This window comes from Elephantulus edwardii, unplaced genomic scaffold, assembly GCF_000299155.1.
Source record: "Elephantulus edwardii isolate Elephantulus edwardi_28Jun2011 unplaced genomic scaffold, EleEdw1.0 scaffold00130, whole genome shotgun sequence".
Lineage (NCBI taxonomy): Eukaryota > Metazoa > Chordata > Mammalia > Macroscelidea > Macroscelididae > Elephantulus > Elephantulus edwardii.
The window spans coordinates 8,184,705-8,198,756 of NW_006399880.1; the positions used below are offsets into that span (position 1 = coordinate 8,184,705).

Genomic DNA, 14,052 nt, shown 5'->3' on the forward strand with positions numbered 1-14,052 from the left:
GGGGGAACAAGATTGGCAAGCCTCACACCGTTCCCTGCAAGGACTGGGCGCTGTGGCTCTGTGTTGGTGCGTCTGATCCCTGCACTCCGAGGAACTGGAATCGTCTCAGCCCTTGTGCCTAAGAAGCTGTTGATGATGGCTGGAATTGATGACTGTTACACCTTAGCCAGGGGCTGCACTGCTACCCTGGGCAACTTTGCTAAGGCCACCTTTAATGCCATCTCAAAGACCTACAGCTATCTGACCCCAGATCTCTGGAAAGAGACGGTGTTCACGAAGTCTCCCTACCAGGAATTCACAGATCATCTTGTAAAGACTCACACCAGAGTCTCCGTGCAGAGGACTCAGGCTCCAGCCGTGGCCATCACCTAGTGGATTTTCTATAACAAATAAAGTGAATTATGTTCTTAAAAAAAAAAAATAGAATAAAGGTAGGAGGTATCTCACTCCCTGATTTCAAATCCTACTACACTGCCCTGGTGGTAAACACAGCATGGTACTGGTACAATGACAGACACATAGATCAATGGAATAGAATTGAGAACCTGGAGATCAGCCCATCTATGTATGGTCAACTGATTTTTGACAAGGAGATGAAATCAGATAAGTGGGGAAATGACAGCCTTTTTAACAAATCGTGTTGGCAAAATTGGAAAAGTATCTGCAAAAGACCCAAGAAAGAACCACACCTCACTCCATATAAAAAAAATGAACTCAAAGTGGATCATGAACCTAGGACTAAAACCAAGGACTATAAACTTCATTAAAGAAAAGCTAGGAACAACGCTAGAAGTCCTAATCCACAACATCAACAGTCTTCCAAGTATCCTGAAAAGCCTGTAACCAGGAGAAGATAAAGTAGATGAATGGGATCGTCTAAGAATCAAATCCCTATGCACATCCAAAAAGTTCCCCAACAGGGTAAAAAAGGAAGTCACCAACTGGGAAAAAGTATTTGATAATGATATATCAGATAAGGAACTTATATCCAGAATTTATAAAATACTTGAGCACCACAAGAAGATAAAGGTAAATAATCCAATGAAAAATGGGCACAGGATATGAACAGACACTTCACCAAAGAAGACATTCATATGGCTAACAAGCACATGAAGAAATATTCAAAATCCCTAGCTGTAAGAGAGATGCAAATCAAAACAACTCTGAGACATCATCTCACCCCAGTCAGAATAGCAAAACTTAAGAGAACAGCAAGCAACAAATGCTGGTGAGGTTGTGGAGAAACTGGAACCCTTATTTAATGTTGGTGGGAGTGTAAGATGGTGCTACCACTGTGGAAGGCAGTATGGCACTTTCTCAAAAAGTTACAAATAGAGATACCATTTGAGCCAGCAATTCTACTACTGGGAATATACCCCAAAGAGACCGTAAAGCAGATATATGCACACCCATGTTTATCGCAGCTTTGTTCACAATAGCAAAGAGTTGGAAACAACCGAAGTGCCCATCAACAAACTAATGGATAGAGAAGCTGTGGTATATTCACCCAATGGAATGCTATGCTGCATTGAAAAACAAGGAACTCATGCAATATTATTCAAAATGGGTGACTTTGGAGGACATTATGCTGAGTAAATTATCTCAGTCACAAAAGGACAAATACTGCATGGTGCCACTGTTGTAAAACAGGACTGACGTTGAGATTGGGGAGAGACTGAGAAAGATGGGTTCAATAACATACACTGCATTGAAACAGATGAGGGAGAAAACTGTTTAAAAGGGATATGTGATTAGGTATTTTTGTCATGACAGGAGTCTAGAGCTAAGGCTACATGGTGGAGTGGACCTGGGGGAGGGTTTGTAAAAAAATGAAATGATTTGTCTTTTACTTTTCCAAGAGGGTAGTGTACTAGGGGGGTGGGTTGGAAGGGGAGAATAGTGCAACAATGAATGAATGGAAAGCCAAAGTCTCTGTACACCTTTACTGAAATTAATAATACAAATTTTTATAAAAAAAGATTCTCAAAATCTGTCACTGAATCTGCTCAATGTAATGTAATGAGACTTGCTCATACCCTAGGAACGTCATTTCGAAAAATAAACCCTTAACACTACAAAAAAAAAAAAATCTGTGTTAGAATATATTTGGATATAGGTGAGGAGGACTACAAGATTGTTACTAAATGTATGTCATACAGGTAGATAAAACTTGTGTGTATGTAAGGTAATATTAAAAGAAAGTTTGTGTGTAAGAGCTGCCCTGTGTGTCTGTGAGGTAAATCTGGATTACCATGTGAACTCAAGTTGAGCTGTGGTTGTGGTAAATTTAGACTTGTGTCTATCTGTGAGAAATTAGTCTAAGGTTAGTTATAGGAGGGATGATTTCAAGATCGTATTTTTACATGCAAAATATTGGGATGTTTGCCTGTCTGTGATCTCTAAGGTGATTGTGTGGGAGGCAAAATAGGGATAGAGTAAATAGCCAAGCCTGATGCAGTTAGTTCCCAAGGAGTGGATTCCAAATTACAGGGCTCCTTTGTGTGCAGAATGGAATTGCAAGGGGTTTTCAAGGCTGTGGCCTTTCAGAAACAGATCACCACTCCTTTCTTTGGAAGCCCTCTGGGAGGGCTCAAACTAATAAGCTTTCAGCTAATAGTAGAGTGGTTAGCCATTTCTGCCATCAGGGACTTAACCATTTTCACCAACCAGGATTGTGCATATTAAGGATGTATTTAGATGTAAATTCCTCAGTGAATCAAGTATAGACTCTTGTTATTGTCAATGAGGTAATAAACAGTTTCTATGTGGATGTACAGGAGTTCCTCTCATGAGGCAAAGTGAATGGTTCTGGGTTCTAGAACTGAGTTATGTCTGTGAGAGTGCTAGAATTAGGATGAGGCAACTCAGAGTTACAAATAAGAAAAGTCTAGGGTTGTGACTGCTTAATAATAGTCTGAGTTTATGTGTGTTAGTTTAGTTTTGGGATTAATATGTATAGGTCAAGCGACAGTGTGAACAAAACAGAGGCATGTGTGAATGTGGGAGTCAAGTTTCGAGGTGGAGATATTTCAGAGATTCTTGAATTGTGTCTCAGGAGATGAAATAAGTTCTAACTATTGTTGCATGAGCAGGGGTGCTGGGAGTGTGTGTGTGCTTGCGTTGCGATCGAGTTTAGACTTTGTATTTGTGATGAGCAGTAACTGTGCCTAAGCCGTGTTGCAGAGCATGGGGGTGCAGGAGAGGGTCGGCTGGGCGGTTTCCTCAGGGCTGGGGAGAAATCCTGGGAGCTGCGCTCAGGCTGCCCGAGCCGCTGCGTTGCGCGCTCGCTGGCTCGCTGGGGACACAGGCAGGAATCGGAGCAGCAGTGCCGCCTCTGGCGCGAAGGCTCAGGCGCCTCCTCCCGCCCCAGTCACTGTGGCTCGGCGCGCGCTGCCGGCGGCTGCCCTTTCCTCCCGTGGAGAAGAAACCCCGGGAGCCGCGACCGCACCAGAACCATGGCTTCGGGCCGAAGGGGCTGGGACAGCTCCCATGAAGACGACCTGCCTGTGTACCTGGCCCGCCCGGGCACCACGGACCAAGTCCCGCGGCAGAAGTACGGCGGCATGTTCTGCAACGTGGAAGGCGCCTTCGAGAGCAAGACGCTGGATTTCGATGCCCTGAGCGTGGGGCAGCGGGGCGCGAAGACCCCCCGGAGCAGCCAGGGCAGCGTCCGTGGCACCTCCGGGCCAGCCGGCGTTGAGGGGGACACGGCGCGCAGGGGCCAGGGACGAGAGGAGGGCAGGGACCCCGCGCCCGCTTCGCCCGCGCCCGCCGGGGTGGAAATCCGGAGCGCCACCGGCAAGGAAGTGTTGCAGAATCTCGGCCCCAAGGACAAGGTAGGGGGATCCGGGTCTCCTCTCTGCCTGCTGTGCCTCCTTTCTCCAGTCCTGGACGCCATGGCTCCCGCACAACTTTCTCCCGCTCACTTTGCACGAGGGTGGGGGACCGGGGGAGGGCGAGGGAGGAATCAAACAAAACACAACCGCTTCGTTGGTTAACTGTAGCGTGACTTCCTGGCCTGAACCCAAAATTCCCGAGTTTTCCCAGTTGCAGCATCTCCGTGAGTGCGGGACAAGGGTTGGCGAGCCGCGCGCGGGTCGGTCTCCCTGCCTCCCAGCCATCCGCTCGGGGTGGGTGTGTCTGGCCTGGTGGCCTGGGAGGCTCGGGGATTCCAGCCTTTCTCTTCCAGCCGAGTAACCAGCAGTGCGAGCGTCTTGGCCCTTCTAGCCCTAGATTAAATCTCAACCTGGGTCACAAGGGCAGGAGGCAAAGTGATGCTGTGAAAGCGAGGCCGTCCATCGTGCTGGCCCAAAGCACAGGATCTTCTTCAAAGCTCAGCTCTGTCCCTGAAACTTTTGGGTGTGAAGCCATTAGACTACACAGCCATCTCTAGGCTATGCGTCTGTCCTTGCACGACATTTCACATCTGTGTTTGTAAGCGTGTATTTGTGTGGATAGCTTGGCACAAAGCCTGCATCCAGCTGCCTCTGGAAGAGTATCTTTGTATTTTTGAAAATAGACTAGTGAGGGTGCCCATTAAACTCGCACGCTCTCCACATTTTTCTTTGCTTGTCTTGCATGTGCCCAAGGCAAGTCCTTCTGTCTGTGTATGTTAGAGAAACTCATGTCATACTCAGCTGACTGAGGGGAAGCCATTGAAAATCCAGCTTACCCTGATTTATTTATTTTGTGAAGGAAAAAAAAAATCAAATAGATAGTTGGAGAAATTCAGGGCCTGAGGCAGGGTTGGATGATTTGAAGTTCAAACTGATGCTCTGGAGTTGGGGAACAATGGTCATCAGATGTGGTGGCCCTTGTCTAGGGAATGGCTGTGAAACTCACCCTCATATATTATTCTGCACTAGTACTGTTATGACTAATAACCTGAAATGGAAATGTCTGCCTCAGAGCGATTGCTGTTAATGCTTATCCAGAGTTTAGTTGTTTTTCCATTAAATTGCAGTGAAAGGACAACACCTCTTTCCACTGTTTAATTTTTGAAAGTTAAAAGGAAAAATAAAACCCACACAACACAAAGCCCTGAACTATTTTATTCTATCAGGATAAAGTACTTAGTGGGGTTAGTGCTGTTTAAAGGAGCTCGTCGGGAAACAAGTTGGTGTCCTTGGCAATCATTCATTAAGTTTGCAATTTTCACTTTATCCTGTGAACATGGAATTCCTCTAGGCCCTGCTCACATGCCCTTTTAGGGACTTCTGATATTTTGGAAGAGACAGACTGATTTCTCAACTGAGATTTCTTATGCAAAGATTATTGCCTGGCTTCAAGTCTGACTTGTTCAATATGAAAATGTTTCTTTCCTGACTCTAAAGGGTGGATGAAGAGATGGAAAAGGTCAGTAACAATTGCTATGAGTCAGTACTATTCCCTCTGCTGGAACACCCCTGATGTAAGTCAGATAATATGCCTGCTTTGCAAGATTTAAGAACAGTAACTAGAGAAAGGAAATATGTTCTCTTAAACCCAGCAATTCTCCTGTTTTCTTCCCTTTTGCAAACCTAGTACTTTTGGCCCCTAATTGAAAAATAATACTAAAACCTAAGCATCATCAGGATTTCCCCTGCTACATGGTTGTAAGTTCAGTTTGCTGTCAGCTTCATCCAGGCTGTGTTATTATCTCTAATTTGGTTGAATGTACCACAAGAAGACAGCACAGAGTTATCTAGTTCTGGACCTGATGACTAGTTCCCTGAGTATAGGAACTCTACATTTGGCTTTCTCTTTGGCTGGAATTCTTTGCACATTCTAGATACTCCATAAATACTTGATACATTAAACTTGCTGAATTTTCTTTTGATATGTAAATGAAAAGTGACCATCTTGTTCTACTTAAATATTGCCACTGTCAGGGATCTCATTAACTCACGAAACAACAACTGGACAACTCTAAAACTTTTCTTAATTAAGCCTAAATCTACTTACCTGTAATTTCTTCAAGTTATACTTAGTACTGAGTTCTAGTTCTTCTAATCCCACTTCTACTTCTAATAGAGGAATGAATGTGTTTCCTTATTCTGAGTATAGTTTAGTGATTTTAGGCCTATGAGTTTTGTATTTGCCAGGAAAGGCTGAGTCATGCCACATAACAAATAGTCCCAACTTCCAGTGACTTAGTTAACAGTTAATTACATGCTAATGTTACTTATCTGGCATGGGTCAATAAGATTATTTAGAACCTCCATTTCTACACTTCCATGATTGTTGTTGTTGCTCTGTGCCCTAGAGTTGGAACCAAATAATAGCTGACCTTCCAAAGTGTTTTTGGAGACTGTAAATGGCATGAGAAGAGACTGCCCATCTTTCCCTCTCGAAGCAGATGGTAAATTTGAACTGTTTGCCTTAGAATTGGCAGCACAGCTCTTTACCACTAGGTCATTGGCAAGTTGTACCTAAAGTCTCAATCTTCTACACAAAAGTAAAAAAAAGTGACTTGCACTCGTGTTTCATTGACCAATGCCAAACTTTGAAAGAATTGAGAGGTGGAGACCTGAATTTGAAAGACTTGAGGGTCAATCAGATCTGAAACAGAGACTGGAAATACTTGGAAAATAGTTCCAACATCTCTCCCAGAACTACAGATGAACTATTGAGAAAGAACTGGGTCTAATCAGGTTATGTGACCATAACCTTTGACTTAAGGAGTCTTGGTGGCATATTTTGTGTTTGGCTGTTAACTAAAAGGTTGGAGGTTTAACCTCATCAAATACTTTGTTGGAGCAAAGAAGACATGTTGTTCTAGTGGCCAGATGGTAAGAAGATGTACAGCCTCCTCTTTCAGAGGTGATTTACAACCTCTTAAAAACCACTGAGGGTCGAGGGTCAGCTATGAGTTGGTTCCAACTCGACGGCACATAACAGCAACAATAAATATTAAAACATAGACAAAACTTTGTGGTACAATCATCAAAAGGCTAGGAGATTGTTAGAATCCACCAGCTGCTCTAAGGGAGAAAGATGGGTCTTCTTGTTATAATTAACAGCCTCAGAAATCAATTGAATGTTGCTATGAGTCATAACTAATTCACAGCAATAAATGAATTTGACTTACCCATTGACATTAAATTTAATTCAGACTCATAGTGTTTCTATAGGATAGAGTAGAACTTTCCCACAGGACAGAGGCATAGTTTAGGCAATTGCCCTTCCTTTGGCTTGATCCCTGAGGAGGACTAGGAATTGGGTGGGGGTGATAATTTGGCAGTGGTGGGTGGTCCCTCATTGTGTGATTCCAGAGCATTAGTGCCTAATTGGGTTTGTACCTCAGGTCAAGTGCTTTAATACACTCTTCTCCCTATACCTCTGCCACAGGGTTTTTCTGTGGAGAAGTCAATCCCTGGAGGAAAGTCAAATAAGAAGACCCTCAGTGAGGCTGGGCATGTTTCATGATGTTGTACACAGGGGTGCTGTGAGTCAGAACCTGCTCAGTAGCATCTAATAACAACAACAACAGCTACTGTCTTTCTGGAAGCAGGCTGCCATATCTTTTTCCTTAGGATTCCAACTATGGCCTTTTGGTTGACTGAGGTTCCTTTCAGTTAGCAGTTGAGTGCTTAACCACTGAGCCACCAGGCTCCTTTTGTAAAGATTCACACTCAGATTCAAACTCACTGCTTTCCAATGGATTCTGACTCTAAGGAACTTTCCATCAGGTTTCTGAGGCCGCAAATCACACTAAGAGAAGACTGCCCATCTCTCTGTCAAGCAGATACTGGTGGACTCAAACAACATGGGAATTCTAGGAGGTGGTTCTACTCTGTCCTGTGAGATCACTAGGAGTTGAAATCCACTGATGACTTACAAGAGTCTGTGACCTCACTTTTTGCATCTCTGTTTCCTCATCCACAAAATGGGCTGATAGAGAATACCTTGCAGGTAATAGATTCTCTATACTCTCCAGTTCAATTTCTGTTTATATGTTTGAAGATGTTTATTTCATTCTTTATGAAATTATCTCTTTTGGTTCTTATTATTTATTTCTAGATTCAACAGCCCTCCTTGTATGAGTACATTAACATTCTGGTTTTCTTTAAAAATCATACTCTAGTTTAGAAATATTCTTCCTAAAAATACAATGAGCAGAACAGAACTCAGGGTTCTAAATGGAACACTCCCATGGTAAAGAGCATTAGGCTAATTAATTTCCTTGATTCATATAGAACATACTTCTGTAGTACAAGAATACACCTAATAATTCAGTATATGTGTCTTATTATTGTCTCTAGGAAAAAACCTCTCACTAAAACCTTTGGGACCATTTTCACATAAGAACCTGCTAAACCAAATCTTTTCAGTTAATTCCTATGCGTCTGGAAAGTTGGACATTGAGTAGAATTAATTCCATTAAATTATAGTATTATAGAAAAGTATTGAATATCCCATGGACTGTTAAAACCACAAACACTTTTTTAAAAATTCTTTGATTGTGATTTTAATGAAAGTTTGCAAAAAAGTTGGATTGTCATTCATTGATTGTTTCAATTTTCCTCTCTACTCACCTCCCAGTTCACTCTTTAAAAAAAAAATCATTCATTCAAAATTCATTCATCCTCCCTTTCCCCCTCCCCATGTATTTTGCTATGTACCTTTTATTCTGGACTGTTGTTGTTGTTGTTAAGTGCCATCGACTCATAGCGACCCTATGAAGGAGAGTTCTCACACTTGGGTGCCTTTCATCCTCCCTCCAGGTTCATAGGGTTTCCGGAGGCAAGCTATTATGGAATTGGATGCCGCTCCTCCTTCCAAGCTTGTTTTAATCGGGGAGCTCCACCCCACTCTCAGTCCGCATTGGGTAGCCAAACATTAACGCATTTGACACATCAGTGTCACAGCGTTCAGCCTCACAGCAACCAAAAGTGATCGCAATACGGCAACTTGTACACCAGGGCTATACGACCTAGAGGAATGTCTGAACAAAACTAATGAAAGACAGGCCCAAGGGCCGCGGATTAAAAGTCACCCACCTTTGGTCTGGACTGTTATCATACAAATAATGCCTAATCATATATTCCTTTTAAATCATGCTTTCTGTCATCTGTTCCACGGCAGTGTTCATTATTTATCCTCTCTTTTCTAAGTTTCCCCCAACCCCCATGTCAATTCTGTTTTATAGCAGTGGTATTATATGGTGGTATATTTGTCCTTTTCAAACGTATCTGTCTTGAGGGGCATTCAAACCAAGATTCTCTTAGAGGGAAGAATGGTGAAACCTGGTCGCACATACTTCGGCATGTTTTCAGGAGGGACCAATACTTGGAAAAAGACATAATACTGGGAAAGGTGGAGGGTCAGAGAAAGAGTGGAAGACCCTCAACATGAATTGGCCCAGTGACTTTAACAACAGACTCGAATACATCAGAAATCATGAGGATAGGATCCTAAGGATAGATTTGCAAAAGAGAGCAAAGTTTAGACCTGTTACTCATAGAGTAGCTCTGAGTAGTAGTGGACTTGATGACTCCTAACAACAAAAGCAATATCAACAACTCAGGCCATCAACAGCTAGCATAGGAGAGCTGGAAAAAGGATGGGGATAACAGAGGAAGAATTGTTTGCCTTTGAGTTGTGGTGCTAGAGAAGAGTACTGAGTATCCCTTGGGCTGCTGAAAGAACAAACAGGTATGTCTTGGAAAAAGTATAGTCAGAGTACTTCTTGGAGGCAAAGATGGCAAAGTTTCATCTTTCATGCTTTGGACATGTAGCTAGATGAGGCTATTCCTTGGAAAGGGATGTCATGCTTGGCAAAATGGAGGGTCACTGAAAAGGAAGAAAACTCCTAAGGAGATGGATTGATACAGTGACTTTAGCAATGGGTTCTAAAGTATCAGAGATGATGAGGACAGAGATGATGATTGGAAAGGACAGGGTTCAGGTCTGCTGTTCATAGGATCACTATGAGTAGTACTTGACTTAATGGCAACTACCAATAACCACACATTGGGTTTTGAGTCTATAAATCTTTACAGGAGGAAGCGCCTTTCTTCTTGTGTGCAAAAGCTGTTGGATACAAACTACTAAACTTGTATTAATACACCACACCACAACTCACTTTTCTCCTGATTTTATTGTCATTGTTGTTAGGTGTGATCAAATCAACCACAGCTCATATAGCAACCCAAAGAACAACAGATCTGAACCTTGCCCTATCCTGTGCCATTCTCATGATCTCTGTCCTGCTCAAGACATTGTGATAGTCACTGAGTCATTTAGTCTTGTTCAAGGTCTTCCTCTCTTTGGCTGACCTCATCTTCCCTCTTTGGCTGTATCTTTTCTCCTGATAGATACTATCACCACAAATATCTTTAATTCTTTCACACGTTTTGTTTATAATTTTTTTTAAAAATGTAAAATCTTTGACACTAAAGAAAAGCAGTTTTAACTAAAAAATAACCCCAAACAAACCACCTCCTTTTTTTCCCATGTAACTTTCTATGCACACAGAATTTTTGTCCAGTGCATATAAAGATCACCACAGTTGATTATAGTGTAGGTCCATTGATAACCTTGAGTTTGGTTCCTGTGGTCATATTCTTCTCTTCTCTGCCTCCCACCTGGGCCACTTTTATATAACTTGTGACTTCAGCAGAAGTTCTAATTATTGGGAGAGAATTTGGAACCAACGAGATGGGATCTTCACAACTTTATGACTCGTCTTTAGCCTTCTTTGTCCTGAGCTAAAATGTTTTCCAGATAAATCAGAGAAATTGAAGTTCTCCTTACCTTGAACGAGGCAAGACAGCTGGAAATAGAAGTATGGGTTTATCAAGGCCTCAGTAATCAAAAGAATCCATATGCAAATTAATTTCATAAAGCCAAACTAATGTTTGTACCTAAGCCAGCAAAATATGCAAAGTTGAGAGTCTGTTCTGTACCGAAACATGGAATCTTCGCCAACCTACATTATACAGATGACACAATCTTGCTTGCTGAAAGTGAGGAGGACTTGGAATTCTTCCTACGGAATATCAAAGACTACAGTTTCGGTATGAGTTACATCTTAACGTCAAGAAAACAAAAATCCTCATCACCAGGTCAGTAAGCAAGATTATGATAGAGAAGAGACAGAAATGTTCAGTGACTTAATCTTGCTTGGATTCACTTTCAGCATCCTTGGTACCAGCAGTGATGAAATAAAACACAAAACAAAACACCAAAAACAACAGCAAACATAATGCATTGGGAAAGTCTGTTGTTAGGAACTTCTCCATAGTGTGGCAGAGCCAAGATATTAGTTTGAATACTAAGGTGAACCTGACTCAAACCATGGTTTTTTAATCACTTGCTAGTCATCAGAAATTGGAATAATGCATAAGGATGATAGAAGAAGAAGTAATGCCTTTGAATTGTGGAACTGGAAAAGAGTGCTGAATGTTCAAGGACGGCCAAAAGAACTAGCACGCATGCCTTGGAAAAATGCAGCCAGGTTGCTCATTAGAGGCAAGGACAGTGAAACTTCATCTGACATACTTTGGGCATGTTGTTCAGAGAGGTCAGTTCATGGAAAAGGACATCAGTCTTAGAAGGGTGGAGGGTCAGCAAAAGACGGGAAGATCTTCAACGAGATGGATTAACACAGAGATTGTCACAGTGGGCCCAAGCCTGTCAGAGATGATGAGGATATGAGGATGACACAGGTACGGCAAGGTTAGATCCATTATTCATAGGGTCACTATGAGTTGTAGTCAAGTTAGCTGCACTTAATGGCAACAACAAGCATGGCTGCAGAGTCAGTTTACTCAATAAGCAAGGAAAGCATGGGTTTATATGTGCTTACTTACTACTCTCTTGTAAAGAATTTCACATTTTTTCCCCACCACAAAAGAGATTCTACTTCTAAGCGTGCCTGGCATCTCTCTCTCTCTCTCCCCCTCCCTCTCTTTTCCTTCCTCCCTCCCTCCCTCCCTCCCTCCCTCCCTCTCTCTCTTTCTCACCCACCAGCCCCCATGAAACCTTCTTACAGAATCAAAGCCAACTCAGATTTATAGCCTCTGACATGGAATGAGTACACAGTGAACAAAGAAAGCACAATATGAACACCACTACACGTTAGTAAACATGAATAGTAAAACTATTCATGCTTCTTTTGCCCACTGGGTAGTCTTCCCCTGCTTGGCAGTGTTTGGAACCTTCCAGAACTTTGGTCTAATTTAACAGTAAGTACTTGAGGAACATAAAAACGACATGCCCTCTAAGTAATGCTGCGATTGGCAGTGTTCCCTCAAAGTAATGGTCCCTGGAGACAGGGTTTTGCTGATGGCTCGTGTAAGTAATGCTTAAGACAGCCAGCACTCTGTCTGCAGTGCTTTGCTGTCAGAGATCCCTATGGCTGATTCTCTCTGTACTGATTCATTTCCTCCACGCATTATCCCTGCAAATGCCCTTCCTCTGAGACTGGATAACGCATCCCAGGAATCGGAAATTGAAACGAGGAGAATGCAACCTGTGACTGGATGCAAAGGCTTCATTTTCTAGCCAGGGCAGAAGGTCCATTTAAGCATGAAAAGATTTTTAAATTTCATTTTCAGGAAAATGTAATGTTACAATAGATCTGAACTTGTAACGTGGACTCACAGATAATAATTTTTTAAAAAAGTTCTACTTTACCAAAGAATAATGAGGTAGGAAGCATGAAGACAACTGGATAGATCATCAGCAGTCTTGGTTTAGAGACCCAGTCGTTAATTGGCTGTGCAACTTGGGCAGGCCACCTCTCCCTCTGTGCCTTCAGTTCCTCCTTTCTGAAATGAAGGGACTAGACAAGATGGTCACTATGGCAACGGCTCATACACTTTTTATTATTGACGTCTACCCAAAATTATTTTGGTTTTAATATTGTATGTCGTACAAACATCTAAAACAGTTGCAACTTAAGTTTAGAGCTTTGAGTTAACTAAGGGCCACCTCCACGAAGAGTTTTGAGAACTGCTTCAATAAAAGGTGAGGTCCTGAAAGTCTTATGAAGCACAGTTCTACTTTGATGAACATGGAGCCACCGTGAGTCAGAATTGATTCAAAAGCGGCTAGTATATATATATATATATCTCCCTGGTGGCTAAATGGTAAGGAGTTATGCTGCCAATCCAAAGACATAGAGTTCAAATCCACTGGCTGCTCTGAGAGGGAATGATGAGCAGTCCCCTTCCTTGATATTTACTTCCTCTGAAAATCTGCTCGAGGGTCACTGTTAGTCACTCTGACGCTGCTGTAGATAACAACAATGATAACATAAATACCCATGTGTACATGCTGATGCTGTCAGTTGCCCTGCAGTTGACTACAACTCATAGCAAGTCTGTGAACAACAGGATTAAACTTTGCCCACTCCTGTTTCAGCCTCATGATCTCTGATATGCTCGGATCCTGTGTTATAGTCACTGCATCAGCACATCTTGTTTAGAGTCTTCCTCACTTTCTCTGATACACCACCTTTCTTGGCATGATTTTCTTCCCAAAGACTGGCTCCTCGTATATGTGTATGTAATATAGCTGTGCTACCAATCTGAAGGCATGATGTTTCAGTCCATCAGCTGCTCAGCTGCTCCAAAGGAGAATAATGGGAAGTCTCATCCTGTGCAATTTACGGCACTGAAAACCCACTTGTAGGTCTGCTGATTCAGTGGAACTTTTAGGGAGATCGGGTAACCTACTAGTAAGGAGTTGGATTGCCAACCCAAAGGCACTCAGTTTGAATCCAAGAGTTGCTTTCCATGAGAGAAAAATGGGCAGTACCTTTATGTGATGCTTATAGCTTCTGGAAACTGCTGGAGGGTTATCTCTGAGTCAGTTCTGACTAGATGTCACAAACCCAAGCCAACAATATGGGCGTTTATGAGTGTGTGTGTATTTATGTGTATATGTGTGTATATGTATATATGTATGTATAAAGAGCTGAACAGAAGATTCCAAAAGGCAGCACGGAATGACAAAGCAAAATACTACAATGAAATGTGTGAGGAGCTAGAGTTGGAAAATCAAAAGGGCCGAACTCTTTCAGCATTTCTTAAGCTCAAGGAACTGAAGAGCAAATTCAAACCT

General features: G+C 42.4%; 1 protein-coding gene across 2 annotated transcripts in view; it reads left to right on the forward strand.

The window, feature by feature from the left end:
- Nucleotides 1-3,276: 3,276 nt before the first annotated feature.
- Nucleotides 3,277-14,052, forward strand: part of DPYSL3 (dihydropyrimidinase-like 3) — a 173,916-nt gene continuing 163,140 nt past the window's right edge. The window contains exons 1-2 of one of the 2 annotated variants that reach the window (XM_006893732.1): nt 3,456-3,712; nt 13,523-13,535. In XM_006893732.1, coding sequence (XP_006893794.1) covers nt 3,456-3,712; nt 13,523-13,535 — 270 coding nt within the window. Of the gene's footprint in view, nt 3,837-13,522; nt 13,536-14,052 lie in introns of both variants that reach the window. The other variant, XM_006893731.1, reaches the window with a different exon arrangement.